Here is a 16,182-nt window from a genome sequence, read left to right as displayed (position 1 = left end):
GCGGCGGCGCGCAATCCTATTGGTCAGAACAACCCTTTGTGTTCCACACTGGGTGTATGTAAGTTGGACTCAAAGGTGTGAGACATAGCCTTTGTTAATACACTTATTAACACAGGTGGCTGACAACAAATACACTCATGAATATGCATAAGAATAAAAACAGACTCAGATTATTATGTGTTGCTGTTTTATTGTGATAACCTCTCAGTATGCCTGTTTAATTTTAAAGACACTGAGTAAATTATGTATGTATGTAAAAGTACCCCAAGTAAAAGAGATTGGGCACAAGAGGGACGTGACTCCCTCAGACTAGAGTGACAGGATAAGTATATGAGATATTCCAGTGATTCATGATCATAGTATCCCAAATTGAAGGTGAATAAACAAGAAAAGGGGTGACTGTAAGAACAACTTCTTTAGTGGATACAGAACTACCACTGCTTATTCAAATTCTCTTCTTTTTGGAGAAGCACAGTATCCCAATCACCCTGTCTTGGACCAATTGGGACTTTTTTCAATGCCCAAGAAATTAATCACATCGAGGTCACCTTGGTGGCAGTTGTTAATGTGCCCAGCAAGAGGTTTATCCATTTTGTTCTGGATAGTGCCAATGTGTTCCAGAACCCGTGTTTTCAGTAGGCGCTTGATTTTACCTAAATAAATCTTGCCACAGGTGCACCTCCTTGGTAGATAACACTGGAGCTGAGGCAGTTAATGAACTTGCGGATCTGATAGGGCTTAGACTTATCCCACTTTGTAAATTCCTTCATTACTTTAATATATTGACAGGCTTTGCACCTATTACACGTAAATGATCCCAGAGGTTTAGGTGGTAGCCATGTTCTGGTGTGTACTTCATTAAAGTGGCTATGGACTAACAAATATCTGATGTTCTGGGCTCATCGACTTACCATTGATGGGTAAGCAAGTAACACATCACTGATTAGAGGGTCAGCTTTCAGGATGTGCCAGTGTTTTTGGAGTATAGCCCTAGCCTGCTGCCACTGCTTATTAAACGTCCCCACATACCGTACACTCTGTCACTAAGTGTAGGTGCTCTGTCTGTCAATAATTCCCTATGGGATGTATTGGCAAACAAACAATAATAAGCCCTCTAAAAAGCGCTGACCTACAGAAAAATAAAATAGTGATAACTATGATAACAAATTAAGGTGACTAACCATAAAGTGATCAAAAATTAATCAAAAGATAAAAACAGCCTAAGGAACAAAAAATCAACAGACTATTCCAAATCTGTATAAACCAAATAAACATACAAATAAATTGTCCCAGGCGCTGTGAATAAAGTCCAATGAACCCAAATACCGTGAACCAATTGGGCAGTCTTTAGTATAGGCTTCCTATGCCAGATAGATGATCTTGATAGTTGTTGGACAGGCAGGGGTGTTGTCTGATATGATGTGCTGATGTCTCTGAAATCATAGAAAAAAACAGCAGGGCACGCACATAGCGTGGTATGTTTTTTCAATTACCCCCCTGCCTAGAACCCTGAAATCCTACTTACAGGATGAGGGCTCTCAAGTACAGTTGAGAGAATCTGTGCCTCACGTCTCTGTTCCTCAGAACGTCTCACGGATCCACGTGGTCTGGTCTGCAGGGGTCCCCTCACTCAGCGATGGTGGTAGTAGGGATGATTTACTCCAACGCTCCCACAGATGAATGCGTGTGGGGGGGGGGGGGTTGAGACGGGGAAGATATGGAAATGTACTAGTGTGATAATGTACAAGGTATTTATTGACATACAACAACAATAAAATCACACTTACAATGTGGAAAGTTGGCGAGCTCCGCTCACAATGCCGTCCGCAGCCTGTGTAGCTCCTAATGCTGCCAAGGGGAAGGTCGCCACGCGCTGCACTCGATTCCGGAAATCAGAGTGACGTCAGCAGTGGGGCAGACCGGAACTCTCCTCACACCAGGAACTACAGGTGCCCGGGCAGCTCAATTCACTAGGCTCCTCCTCCCCACGCGTTTCGTGACGAGTTGTCACTTCCTCAGGGGATAATGGAGCCTAGTGGATAGGCTATTTATGCTAATCTTAAGTGGAGAGCCCTCCTACAAGTGGGATGGACTGGGCGTGAATAGCTATGCATTACATTCAACTGCGATCATGGTAAAAGCAGACTGGGATCAATGTTACAACATACCTTATCAACTAGGACCCTTTCATAGCATATAAATTAAAAACAGCCTAAATTTCTAGTGAATTGATTGATAAATAGGGCATAGTACATCTTACATGATCAACTATTAAAGAATCATCTTGATGTTTAAAAGACACCTATAGTATATACGAATATTTTTAAAATTACATATCATTTAAAAATACACTTATACGATAATACATTTATATTCTATAAAAATGCATATAAATCTAGATACATATATATTAAGAATGTCAGAAGCAAATACAAAAACAACTATACAAAAACTAGTGCACTGATATAAAATGAACATTAAAAGCCTGTTAATCACTCAGGCAAAATAAAATGATCAGAGCCATAACACATTCACTGATCTTTTAAAAAGGTCGAAATCGATATTGAGGCCGAGGGGGGACAGTGTCTTAAGTACATAGATCCAATAACTTTCCCTTTTAGATACTAAATTAAGTCTGTCGCCCCCCCGCCAACTACTTTTTGGGTTATCGATTCCTACACATATCAGACCCTCTGGGTTCTGGCCATGATGTGTTTTAAAATGATTTGAGACGCTATGAGTCTCGAGGCCCCTCTTAATATTATAGACGTGTTCAGCGAACCGTCTTTTGAGGGGTCTCCCAGTGCGGCCTACATATTGCAGGCCGCATGGACATTCTAATAAATAAACACAGAAGTTGGTCCTGCAATTAATAAGACTGCCCAATTGGTTCACGGTATTTGGGTTCATTGGACTTTATTCACAGCGCCTGGGACAATTTATTTGTATGTTCCTATGGGATGTATATTTAGCCCTTTTATACGCTTGTTTTATGACGCTCCTGCTGTAGCCCCCGTCATAAAAATGTCTGGACATATTCAGAGCTTGTTTTTCGAACTCTTCATTTGTACTGCAGTTTCTTTTGAGCCTGAGAAACTGACCAATAGGTATACCATTGATCCGTGACTTTGGGTGGTGGCTACGTGCTTTCCTCGTAAGAACTAATTCAAGTAGGTACGTCACAAATTGATTGTGTGTTTAGTGTAGACGGCCACTGGTCTTGAGAAAGTGAGAAACCGCATCTATACTAGCTCTATGATTGATGATGGTATATAGCCCCTCCATATACCGCTGTGCTAGAGGATGACTCCCTAAAGCTTCTATTTTTGCCTTGTGTTTGTACCATCACTGTCTCTATATGATAAAGTGTTTCTGGACTGTGCTCAATAAACCCGCTTTAGTTTTATAAAAGTTCATGGCGCCCATTACTATTCCTACATTGATTCATGCCGAGCGTGCACCAACCCAGCACCATCTACTTGGCCTGAGAGACTGAATTTATGTATATATTCAGGAACTACCAGATGTTACATGCTTCAGAGCTAGGGAATGAGGGTTATATACTGTATACACAGTACATATGTATATTAATATGAATATAGTATTGTTCTTTCCAATATATTTTTTAAAACCAGGTTTTATATTTGTCAAACAAACTATTTAAGGGGTGCTTAATGAAAGCATTAAACAAGTGGTGTTCTTTTTCATAGGGCCCCCAGGATCAAATGGGCCTGCTGGACCTATGGGAGCTTCTGGACCTCAGGTGAGTAGATTTGAGAAAGGTGGTTATATGCATACAGTACTTCTCAATGAACTACAGCATCAGGCTGCTAAGTGGGTTTTGTACTTTTAGAGCAAAAACATGGCATCTATAGCTTCCCGGAAAACTTTGCTCTTCCTTCTCTGAAATGAAAACCTAGAAACATCATTAGGCTTAGGCAGATTTTCACAAATATCTTGTAGTAGTGGGACATTTTCCAACTTTACCAGTAGAATGCAAACTATAAATATATGAGATCTTGCTGGGTTAGAAATAATACAAATATTGACTACTTATATTCAGATCCTAATTTTTGTGTCTGCACTGTCAAGGTGTTTTTCTAAAGTTATTATTAGCATCACATTATTTGAGACGCACAAGTACAAATTACATAGGCACAAACCTGGAGATACCCCAGTTGAAGGCAAAGCATGCCAGAAGTTAAAAATACTCAAGAAAACTTCACAAGGCTCATTCCATTGTCAGCTGATAAAACAGGTGACTGACCTACACTGATAACATAAGAAAGAACAGTAGTACCATTTATTTAAAAGTTTAAATTTAAATTTATTTAAAAGAATAGTTATTGAAAAGAAAATTAGAGTGAAATTATACTGTCTGCAGTATCTCACAGGGACAACTTTCTTAGAAGCCAACCTGAGATTCTCCTGAACTACCATATAATAGTAAACATCAATATGATATTACCAATCATATCTTGCATTTCATTTCTGCCTGTCCATTCCAAAGTGCACTACAGCCATACTGCTCAAAAAAACATGCACCACCTGTTAGGTGGATTTGAACAAATAGCCAGCAAAGACCTTTAACTGGTAGGGAAACGTAAATGCATGTAATGTAGCTAAGCATAAGCCGTTACCGCAACAAACCTGTAGGTGTCTATTAATCAAGATTTCCCCCAGAAAAAGAACTGGGGCAAAAACCAGCACCACGTTTATCAAAGAAAATGAATCCTATTTCAATGGTATTTTCTCCTTTAATTAATTGGGTACAGCTTATTGCACTGATTTTACTCCCTTTGTGCAGATGAAGACTTTTACAAATACAGTAGGCTCTAAAACGTCCATAACATTATTTTCCCTTCATTCACAAATAGTCTATAATTTTGCACTTTCAAGACTTGACCAATTTATTTCAGTTAGATTCCTTTTATTTGATCTATATGATCCTGTTTATTGCACACATTTTGTAACTGAGAGACTTTAGTAAATAGACCCGAGGTGCTGGTCACTGCCGTAGCTAGCTTTCCCGGGATCTATTCCATTTCCATGATCCGTCCGCCTCAGAATATCCCAGTGACTCGGGATAATCGCCTCTCGGTTTTCCGTTCGTACTTCCAGTTTGTCTCTGACACTGAGACTAACCACAAACAACTTTGAAGCTCTGGTCAGCGTTGGCTTACATACTTTTCCAGCCTCAGTCTGAAAACATGGAAAACCAGGTACCAACCAATCAGTGAAGAGATTATTTTCACTGAGTCAATCAGAGGCCGAGTGCTCGTCTGAGATGGACCAAACAGAGCCAAAAGTGATGACAGTGCTTTAGGACAGTATACAAGTGCGAGAAATTCAAACTGACTAATGGGAATCGAGCTGATTGGGCTAGGATCCAAGCCTCGACTCCCAGTTTCAGCTTGATACCTCCTGCAGAGATACTGTAGATGCCTCACTGTCCGGAATCAGCAAAGCTTCCGCTTTTGGAAAACTTGCTCCACCGACATGAGTCCATGCTCTCCCCCAGTTCCCCAGCGTTCCCAAGCACCACATCTAGCCCCGCACAAAAGATAGCTGAGGGTTTCATTGTGTGCTGGCCTGGCTGAGTGAATTACCAGGCCTCCATACAATGAAGCCTAACAAAATATATACAAGCAAATATAAATGGGGAATAAACTGTTTACAGCTTGACCGGTACATTGGATGCCATCTTAAAGTGTAAGAGCAACCAGTGGGCTAAACCCTTAATATGCATGCCAGGTTGCTGCTACCATTACAAACATACATTTTGATTTTTTTATTAGATACATATGGTGCAGTTGGGTTTGCTCCAGTTTTGCAACCAGGAGACTATGAGGAACATTACTTGAATGACAGCAAATGCCGGATCGGGTGCACAAGCCCACAGCAGACATTAGTGAATCTCCCCCTTTAGAACATAACTCCCAAAGCAGTCTATTAATATCCCAGCTGCAAAATAGAGTAAAAAAGCTGCAACCTATTTATCAAAGGCAAAACCCCTGCTGCTTTCAGCGTGTTTCCTTTGCTTCGATAACTGTAATTCTGTTTTTTATTCTAATTGTGCCCCAGTTTTGCAGCGGGAAGACTTTAATAAGTAGACCCCATAGTGATTACATAGTTTTGTGGTAGCTCCCTTTCTTTATTTTCTTAAAGGAAAAGGTGACGGACTGAATGAGCTACTGTACACAAGTTGTTTATTAGAGTTTGCCTGATTACTGTACCTGTTTCATAGGGAAAGCCAGGACATTCAGGACAACCAGGAGTTAAGGGCCAAAAAGGAGACCAAGTAAGTATTATGCAGTTCTTAGGAGGAGCATTACACCACGGATTCAAAATGCTTCGTCTATGGGCTTGGCTGCAAGCACTGTAATTGTGTGTTACTGTTTATGTATGTATTTTAAATTAAACTATTAAAGGTGTCTGCACCATAGAATAATATTTGTGCTCTTCTATCCAAATACATTATGCAGTTGTTAACCTTTTATTTATTTCTCTTATTAGTACAATGAAAGATCTATACTGTTTCATGATTAATACACATTACAAATAAATATATAAATATATACAGTGGTCGACAAATCACCAAAAAATCTACTCGCCGAACAAAAAAATCTACTTGCCACCTAGTACCACACGTGTGCTGCTTGGGCCAATAGGAGCTCGCCACGGTGTTAGATCCACTCGCCCGGGCGTGCAAATGTATAGGTTTGTCGAACACTGAATATATATATATATAAATATATTCACACACACACACACACACACACACACACACACACACACACACACACACACACACACACACACACACACACACACACACACACACACACATATAATAGGAACGTTCTGGCGTTCATTTATTAAACACTTTTGGTGGCAAAACTGTACCACATTTCTCAAAGGCAAAAAAAATACATTGATTTAATTTGGAATGTTTTTCCTCTGGGGAAATATTTTTGCAGCCAGGAGACTGTAATCAAGTAGTAAAATTGCAACTAACCCAAATATGTTGCCCTCCTAATGTATATAATTAATTCGTTACTTATTTACATGACAGCAATTTTTATTTCAACAGGGTGAACTGGGTATGACAGGAGAGCAGGGTGTTAAAGGTCCTCCTGTAAGTATCCATTCAGCTTCTCTTTGGGAATATAGCACACAGAGTTTTACCAGATAGCCTCCCATCTGCAAAACCCTTACACACAAAATAATCATTATTATCATTATTTATCTATAAGGAGCCAACATACTCCATAAAGCATTACGTCAGATGAAAGACAATCACAATAAATTACATTTACGTACACCAGTATAGTCGGTAAGGAGGGGCCTGCGCCCAGGAAATTACAGCCTAAATGTCAGTGTATAATCTATAATGCAAATGTATCATAATTTAAAGCAATTGGGGTATTTTCTGTGTTAAATCTGGTGCTCTTTTCATCAATATTTGCCAATAATTGTTATTATCTCAACTACATTAACCAAAAATAAAACAGCCATGCACCTGTCATAATGTAGAGTTGTGAATTATTCAGAAACTCCTTTGTCGGTGTGGTTCTTTGCAAACAGTGTGGAATCAGATTGTTTAGAATCTGATAATAATGAGTTTGACAGAAAAGGGTTGTGCATACATCTTGTTTTGTTAACTAGTGCCACTTAATTGTTAAATCTTATTTCTGTTTCTTTTATTAGGGAGAACCCGGTAATAAAGGGGAAGATGGGCACAAAGGAGAAGAAGTAAGAGCCTTGTTCTATTCACATGTGGAAAGTGTTTGCATTTGAGCAATGTATTTGGTCCATTCATTCTTAACAATCTTTAGGCTGAGGGATTCGCTGGCCACAGAACTGCTTCAAAGGTCATGTGATCCCTATTGTAGATGTCTTCCCTTGTTCTGGTGGTCCAAAGCTGGAGATACTGGTGCCCATTCACAGCATGTCACATGTGCCCTTAGAGTGGCTGTGACATTCCATTAGCTTCCATAGGACACGGAAGAGGGCAAAATGCACTGTATAAGGAACATTTATTCTTAATAGATGCAAATATCTCTATAAAGGTATACTGTATACGAGTCTTTCAAAAAAGTACAAAGACACAGCATTTGTTTTTACTGAGTGAATTACAATTACCTGGTTTTGCTTTGATAGGAAGCCCATTGACCTTGTGATGTTATTAGTCAAACAGTTTTAACGTGAAAACTGTATTTAAACACATTAGAACAAACTGATACACTCTGTTATTGCAACAAAAAAATGACAATCTTCAGAACTGGAGATGTACAAATTGTGCTTTGCTACATTTGTGGTGGAATTTCTCTTAAAATTTGTCAGTGCTCAAAAGTTGTGCTAAAGGCAAACATGACCGTATAAAAGAGTTATGTGGCCTGTAAATTGAAGGTTAATGTTTTGTAGGCACATTTTTGTATAAAGAGCAAATTTTGCCTACCCCATGAATTTGAGTAAAAATTGTGCACATCTCTATTCAGAACATAGGAATGATGGGGTCTTACTCTTAAAATTATGATATGGTGCCCAGTTATTGACGGCTCAAGGGACAAAAGACCTGTAGTAGGTATTTGCATTAATAAGCTCCTATGTGAACTAGGTGTGATTAATTTAATCACTTGCCGTGTCTAAAAATCTGACAAATATTTCCTAATTGAAACTTAGGGGAAATGTTAAACAGATCTGTTTTTAAACACCCATGTATAACACAATGCATTGGATTAATAGCCATAGCTTTCTTAATACAAAAAGAAAAATAAGTAGAATAAAAAATGTCCAGAATTACCATTGAAGCAGATATATTGAATAGATCACTAAAAGACCTAACTTGACAGCCAAAAGGCTACAAGCAACTTTGGTGATACTGTTTTAATACATTATTTTTAATTGGGGAAACAAGGTAACAAATTCAGAATGCTTGGAGATGGTAGTAAAAAAATGCAGAACATCATCAGTTTCTCCCAGTGCGCCGGAGCTATTTATAGTGTAACCTCACACACTGTTAATGGCAGAGGGTTTGTCTGGTGGACTATGAAATAGATTTTCTTTGGACTCAAAAAAAACCCATATACCTGTACATACAGTATGTATTGCGATCCATATGAAATATAATATCTCAGCATTTAAAAACACTAATAAATCTGTCTAATGCACTTCAAAAATGTTTTCTACAGTATTTTAGGTCTTTGGAATAAACAATGCATGCCAGTTACATGCTTCTCAAACTTTAAGTTGTACAGTATATTGAAGAGAAGGTTGGAAAGCTCAATGTTCCCTCAGCCAGTCACCATGTGAGATTTAACTCACCCCCGAATGAGTAGAATAAGAGTTTGTTCGGAATCCCTCATACTTCAGCCTAAGCCAATGAAGGTTCAAATTGCTCTTTCTGGATGGTCCAATCAAATAATTTTTAGTTGATAAAACAATATAACATTTACCTTGAATGCTCTTATCTTACGCTATAAGTAGAGATAGCAAAACAATGATCTGCTCATTAACAGAGATGTCAACTTCTAAGGTCCAAAAAATTGCATTTTAATGGAAAAGTGCTGACTTTTATCATTGAGACTCCACTGAAGTCTATGAGATGCTAATGCTAAGATTCAGTGAGACCGTCTCCAAATCAGGGAGAGTTACAGAAAAATGATTGCATAGGCATGTCTGCAATCTCACACAGAGCTAATAGTGTCTGCATTTTGTTCCACAGGGAGAAGGTGTCCAACAGCTTAGAGAGGCCCTGAAAATTTTAGCAGAGAGAGTGTTGATTCTGGAGCACATGATGGGGATCCATGGTTAGTACAGTCTATTTGTGTATTATAAATTGACCCAAATAAATAAAAAAATAAAAAAAGTTTTCAGGTTTATCCCTTCTTGAGTTTATGTTTTTATTCCTCTATCGCAGGGGCGTGGAAACTTTTTGCCTTGCGCCCTACTGCTCACCCCCACTGCTCGCACTCCCTTTACCTTCTGAAGCATCAAATGACGCCATGGGGTCATGTGAAGTCACATCACGTGACCCTGCTGCGTAATTTGATGCTATGTTGCCATGGCGACGCGTTGCCCAAGCCGACTGAGTCACAGTAAGTGAAGTTGCAGAGGCATCGCGCGGTCCCCCTGGCATTTAATTTAAATGCCTTGGGAAAGAGCGTGTGGCCTCTGTAACCACCGTTCCACCCAAAAAAAATCTCGCGCCCCCAGTTTGCGCACCCCTGCTCTATCGGATACCGAATGCAGGTTTGCCCTTTTGTCTTGTAGATTTACATTTGTGGTTACCGGGATTTACCATTATGTGGACCCTAAACAACGTTATAACCCAACTTCTCTTGTACTTATTTGTAATAAATGTAACACATGTTCCTCCACCCTAAGGGAGATTCACTGCTGTTTCCTGGTGTTGGTGCTACCTGTATGGCTCACAGGAGGCTCTGACTACATAAATATGGCTACAGTTCCCCATCATATAAACTAGTGCTCTTAGTGCGCCTATCTAAAGCATTGACATTAGTTTGGCCATTAAAAGTTAGGGGTTGAAGACAGCAGAATATAATGTAGTCTTTTTGAAAATGTAATTATTACTGATTTTACAGCAGAACAGAGTTCTGTGATAGACTGCTTTTATTATTTATACATTTACATTGTTAATTCGAGTAATAAAGAGGCCCACTTGGTACTAAAAGTAATAAAGCACTAGAGCCCATATTAACTAAGTAGTGCTACAGTATGTCACACGACTCCTATGACTCATTCAAACGCCACCAACTTAGCCACATTTTGATGGATGTCGGAATAACATGAGTGGACACTCATTTTGCTTTTAAAAACAGTCTAAAATAGTATGGTGCACTAAAAGGTCACCAAGTTTACGAGCAGGAGTTAGTAGTGCGTTTTCTATTGAGATTTCAGGCGTTATTTGAAGCAAAGGTGCTCCCTTTCTATACAACTGTAAAAGTGAAAGATAACTTTGGATGTATTTCTCTAATGAACACTTTCTCATTTCAGACACAGTATCTTCTATTGAGCCAGGTTCTGGCCAGGACGTTTTGGGCTCTGTCTTTCCTAATAGCATAAAACTCAAACGTGAACAACAGCAGAGGTACCAATCATTCGACTTCCTTTTATCACTGTTGGATGACAGTGAATCTAGTCGCAAATAATAGCGTGGAGCTTCCGTCCTCTTCGTGAAGCCAGAAAGAGCCAACACATCGATTAAAGCCAAAGTCTTCTTATTGCAGAAATGTCAGAAGTTTCTTAACTCTAACAAACATTTGCAAGGATATTCAATATTAAAGTTTGTTGGGCCCAGAATTCCTAATAGGAAATGGAAAGGGCTTCTTTGAATTTAATTCTTCTCCTCAATATATTGTACATATCAGAAGCTGTTTCCTGTTCAAATATACTTTTTCGTCTTCCTTTTAAAGGGTGCACTACTTTTTTACACAGATGTACCGTCTTTCCTGGCTGATATTGATCCATACAAAGAGCCACCTGCAATGCAAGTCTTTTGCCTTAGGTAATATCTCACCAAGGCCCAAATCAATAAACCTCAGTTGTCACTTAACGTGGCGCTAACCTAACTTAACACCACGTTAAGACTAACAGGGTATCGTCAAAGGACAATAAATGATGTTAAGCCATGTTTTCTCCCGTAAAGAGGACAGCATTTACTTTCATGGCTGCTAGTGTTAATGACATCCAAATGATATATGTAAATTAAGCGTCATCATAGTATAGCCTTTCCACTAAAGTCCTTGAAGGTTAACGCAGGGACATACACTAACAAGTCATAGCTAAAGCTGGGGTTACTCCCGTCCATGGTAGATGTGTGAAGAAGGCGCTACTGCGCATGACAGAAGTCCAAACAGGTCCCGGATGATACAAAAAGCTTTATTGGCAACACACTAGGGGGCTACACCACGATCTCCTCCTCTACGCGTTTCACCCTTGGAGATAGGGCTTCGTCTTACCTTGAAATAAGACTTTGACATGGTCTGAATGGGCGTAAAACCACAGTCATGCAAGGTTTAACCAACAGTGTTATTTCTAATAGTTATTTCCCTCCCCTCTTTTTCTGAACTCGAGCGAAAGACCTATTATAGGGTCTGGGTCAGAGTAACGCTAAGATGTAGTTAGCACCACATTATTGAAAGATAACGCAACATTATGTTACAATAACGTGATGTTACGCCTATGCTAATGTATGTAGTTTGGACGTTGTTTTTGCATATAATTGGCTTTGCGGATACCATGGTAACTCAGGGAACATAACGCCTATTCCTGTTTTAGGTAACATCACTTTATGAGCCCTGATTTAACACACCTTTGTAGGTGTAGGCCCAAGATGCCAAAGTATTAGGTGGTCTCCCAGCAGCAAAACTATGGTGAAACGAATGCAAAACATAATATCATATTTATCACGGAAAAGGAATCCCATTGAATGCAATACATTGTTTTCCATTTTGACAAATCTGGTGCTCTCATGAGACTTTCGTCACCTCAGTTTTGCAGGTGAGAGACCATAGTAAATAACACGTAGGGCCTTATTCTACATATTCTGAAGTGGCCATTTGGGATGTTTTTCGGACGATAATTTCCATTGAAGTCAATAAGGATTTTCGACCACAAATATCCCTGACAGCTGCATTGGACTGTATAGGATTAGTCCCATAGTCCTGTAATTTAGCCTTTTTTGATGAAAAGAGTCAGCCATCCTTCATGAGAAATATAGAAAACCGTGTGCACACTGTAGGTCATGTGTACAAGAAGCAAACCTTCCTGTGATTCCATATTTCCCCTGTCTATTTTCTATGTTACTATTTTGTTTCTTTAGACATAATCACCACTTGGGGACTAATTTCTCCTTATGCCTCAGATATGGGAATACAATAGCAATTAAGACTCCGAGGCAGAAATGTACAGTTCTAGAAGGCTACTGTTTTAAATCACTGAGTCACACATCCATCTAAATATAGCCTTACTGTGGTTACGTGCATATTCATTATTCAAAGTAAGAGCACTGTTCTTTTTCTGAACTCGGAAGTGAAGCAAGAGAAGAAAAATCATAAGGGGCATAACAATTTATTCACATTTCTGAAAAAAAGAAAGTGTTTTTTGAAGTTGGAAGGCCCATATTCTATTGCCTTCACAAAATGCCATATAATATGCCCTGTGTAAATATGTTTTGGATTTTCCATTTTCTCTGTAAGGGTTACACTTCGTTATGGTGAAGCGATGAACAACAATGAAGGGATTACAATCTCTCTGAATTTAAGGAAATCATAAATAATTTTTATGATTAGGGGAAATTTGACCTTTAAACCATTTTAACAAAGATTTTTAATCAACTAATTGTCAGACATGAAATCCGATTTTTCAAATTACACACACATATATATATATGTAACCCTCCCTGCCCGGCTTCTAGGGAGACTACATCGGTGTACCGTGTGTGGCTACTCCGCGTGTGTTACCTTGACTCAGAGTGCTGAATTCAAGTGACTGGGTGATGAGGTAGTAAGGTTGTAGAGTGGGCGCCAGGAACTTTTGTCATACAACAGTCAGATCCCTCAGGCACGGGACGGTTCACATTTCCAGATGATTTTATATTAAACATGCAGGATTACGGTTTCTTCCATCAGTGCCCATTCTTAAAACTATAATAGAGGAATATTAACTTAGTTTCTTTTCTGTGTTGGACCCGGCACCCCCTTGTTGCTTTAGGATAATCTTTGCTAGAACCCCTTTTATACTGGGCCCCTACTGGAAACCTGGTGGGTCCTTTGTAAGTGACCGCTAGATATTTGGCCTGTTTGGGAATGGCCACTTCCTTACAGACAGAGAGGGATGTTAATGCAGATCCGAGGTTATACCTGATCCACTGACATCCGGGAGCCCTCTTGACTTGAGGCCCTCTGGCATGCCGGTTTCTTATTCGTTAGCTATATTGGACTCCCTTAGCCTTCTGCTGGGATCCTAACTAACAGGGGTACTGTCCTTATCTACAACACAATAAAATAGGGGGGCCTGGTCAGTAATATCACTTTAAGAACATAGCTACCATCTACTCTCCTCAAGGCTCCACTCCTCTTGTCTTCCAGGTACCTAATCTTATCAAACCTTCCTCTCCTCTAATATACTCTCCGGGACATCATGATCCCATGGCAACACAGAGTAAGGCCTGATATACTCCAACCTTAGGTTAACCCCTTTAGGAGGGGCATTTATATATATATATATATATATATATATATATATATATATATATATATATATATATATATATATATATATATATATATATATATATATATAGTAATCCAAGTGACTCTCCCAGCTGAATCGTGCTATTCTCTCCTTTTGCTGATGTTTTTACCAACCACATCCTTTTAAAATTCTATAAATTGAACTCTGGAGATATCAGTTGCTGAAAATGTGCCACCCTGGGAGATATAAATGGCCATTGTCATTCCCACTCATTAAGGCAACAGAGGTTGCAATGGTAAAAACTGATGCCAGTGAAAAAAATAAAAAGGCCGAAAACTCAGCAAAAATGGAGATACAGTAAAATGAAAAGTTAGACATAGATCAGTACAACATGAACTATCAAGTTATTTTATGACTTCATTGTTGTCATTTGGGGCATTGTTGCTTTCCAGAAAAATCCAATAAGGCTACTGGGGTTACCCAACAAAAAGCCACAGTGTTAGTGTATGTCCTAAAATGTTCTATTGTTACTGTATGTTGCAGTTTACTATTGGCTGCTGGAGGGAAGCTTACCTCTGAGACTATATTATTGATATATTAATTCCCCTTGACCAACAATTCAACTCACAGGAAAATCATAGTCCCCAGAGTAGAGCAGCGTTAGTTTGAGCTCTGCTTCCTGAGATACATAATGGGAAATGTGGCCCTGGTTACTTCCTAGTTATTTAAATTCCCCGCTTCACACCTGCCAGTAGGAAGTGATGGATGGACCCATGTAATGCCAAGTTTTAACCCACCATTCTTTTGCCACAGGAGGGGATGAAGCACATTACCTGGTAAGTTTCTTGGGGACCAGGTAGTCTCCGGAGCTCAAATTAACGTGGTTTAGCTCCATGGCTCCCCTGCTTCCAATATAATTTAAAAAAAAGGGTGTTAGGGTAAAAACAAATACCAACAAGCAGGGTGGAGTGCACCTTTGGATCATTTCATTTTTGTAAAATATCAGAATACATTGATAAATTGTTAAAAATGTAACTTTTATCCACAGTGTATGTCTGCTCCTTTAACTCTTTGAGTGCTGAATGACTGGTGGCACTCAAAGGAGTACCCCTAGAAAACCTGCTGTATAGCTTGACGTACCCTGTAGGTCATAGGGCTCCTAGAGTACAGTACCCCATGTGGCACCCAAAAAGTTCAATATTGCTTTGGCCTAAAGCCTGCATTTCTGGTGTTATCTTATTTTAACCTAGAGTTTAAAACTACGGTAGAACATTTTCTTCCCAAATCATTAACAGAGTTTCTGTACAACTGTACGTAGGTGTTAACAAAGTAATATTGCTAAAATGAAGATACTGTTGATATATTTTTTTTAATGGACTGGTGGGGGGTCTCTGGAGATGGATTGAAAGTGATCTGCAGTTTCCATTTTGTGTAATCTGTTGTTTTCAGTATCCATTTTGTGTGAAAGAATGTATCTGGTGTAAATGAGAGATTTCGCTCCTAAATTGATTTACGAATGTGTCTAAAGTAACGCCCACATTACTAGTGAGACCTGGTACCAGGAACCTATTAATAGTTGTTTTGAGGCTAGTTTTAACCGGTTTAATGAGCTGTAATATGATTGGTTTAAGAATTAAGGAGTGGTTAGTGTAATCTGCCTAGTAACTGTTTTAGACAAAGGAACCAAGAATGTATAAAGAGGCTGTCTGGACACTCTCTGGCAGAGCGAGTCTTGTAGACTTTTGAATGAGTATGATCATACTATACTATGAATTAAAATAAACTACTTATTATCAACTGAACCCCGTTTGTCAATTTTGGAACATTGACAATGTATATGAGGCAAGTTTGTAAAAGCCACTGCCTTGACATCTGAACTTTACCCTGAATGCCATTATATAAATGGATCCAAGAAGATTATGGCGGGGAGTGATTAAAGCGCTATTGAACCCGAACCAGCTA

General features: G+C 39.1%; 1 protein-coding gene across 2 annotated transcripts in view; it reads left to right on the top strand.

Annotated features, from left to right (window-relative positions):
- Nucleotides 1–14,220, top strand: part of COL26A1 (collagen type XXVI alpha 1 chain) — a 476,576-nt gene extending 462,356 nt beyond the window's left edge. For both annotated transcript variants that reach the window (XM_075594341.1, XM_075594340.1), the window contains exons 9-14: nucleotides 3,711–3,763; nucleotides 6,248–6,301; nucleotides 7,094–7,138; nucleotides 7,711–7,755; nucleotides 9,728–9,812; nucleotides 11,020–14,220. In XM_075594341.1, coding sequence (XP_075450456.1) covers nucleotides 3,711–3,763; nucleotides 6,248–6,301; nucleotides 7,094–7,138; nucleotides 7,711–7,755; nucleotides 9,728–9,812; nucleotides 11,020–11,174 — 437 coding nt within the window. In that variant the 3' untranslated portion in view covers nucleotides 11,175–14,220. The remainder of the gene's footprint in view (nucleotides 1–3,710; nucleotides 3,764–6,247; nucleotides 6,302–7,093; nucleotides 7,139–7,710; nucleotides 7,756–9,727; nucleotides 9,813–11,019) is intronic.
- The last annotated feature ends 1,962 nt before the right edge of the window (nucleotides 14,221–16,182 follow it).

Source organism: Ascaphus truei, chromosome 3 (assembly GCF_040206685.1).
Source record: "Ascaphus truei isolate aAscTru1 chromosome 3, aAscTru1.hap1, whole genome shotgun sequence".
NCBI lineage: Eukaryota > Metazoa > Chordata > Amphibia > Anura > Ascaphidae > Ascaphus > Ascaphus truei.
Note: the sequence above shows the minus strand (reverse complement) of the source record. Positions and strands in the feature narration are given on the sequence as shown.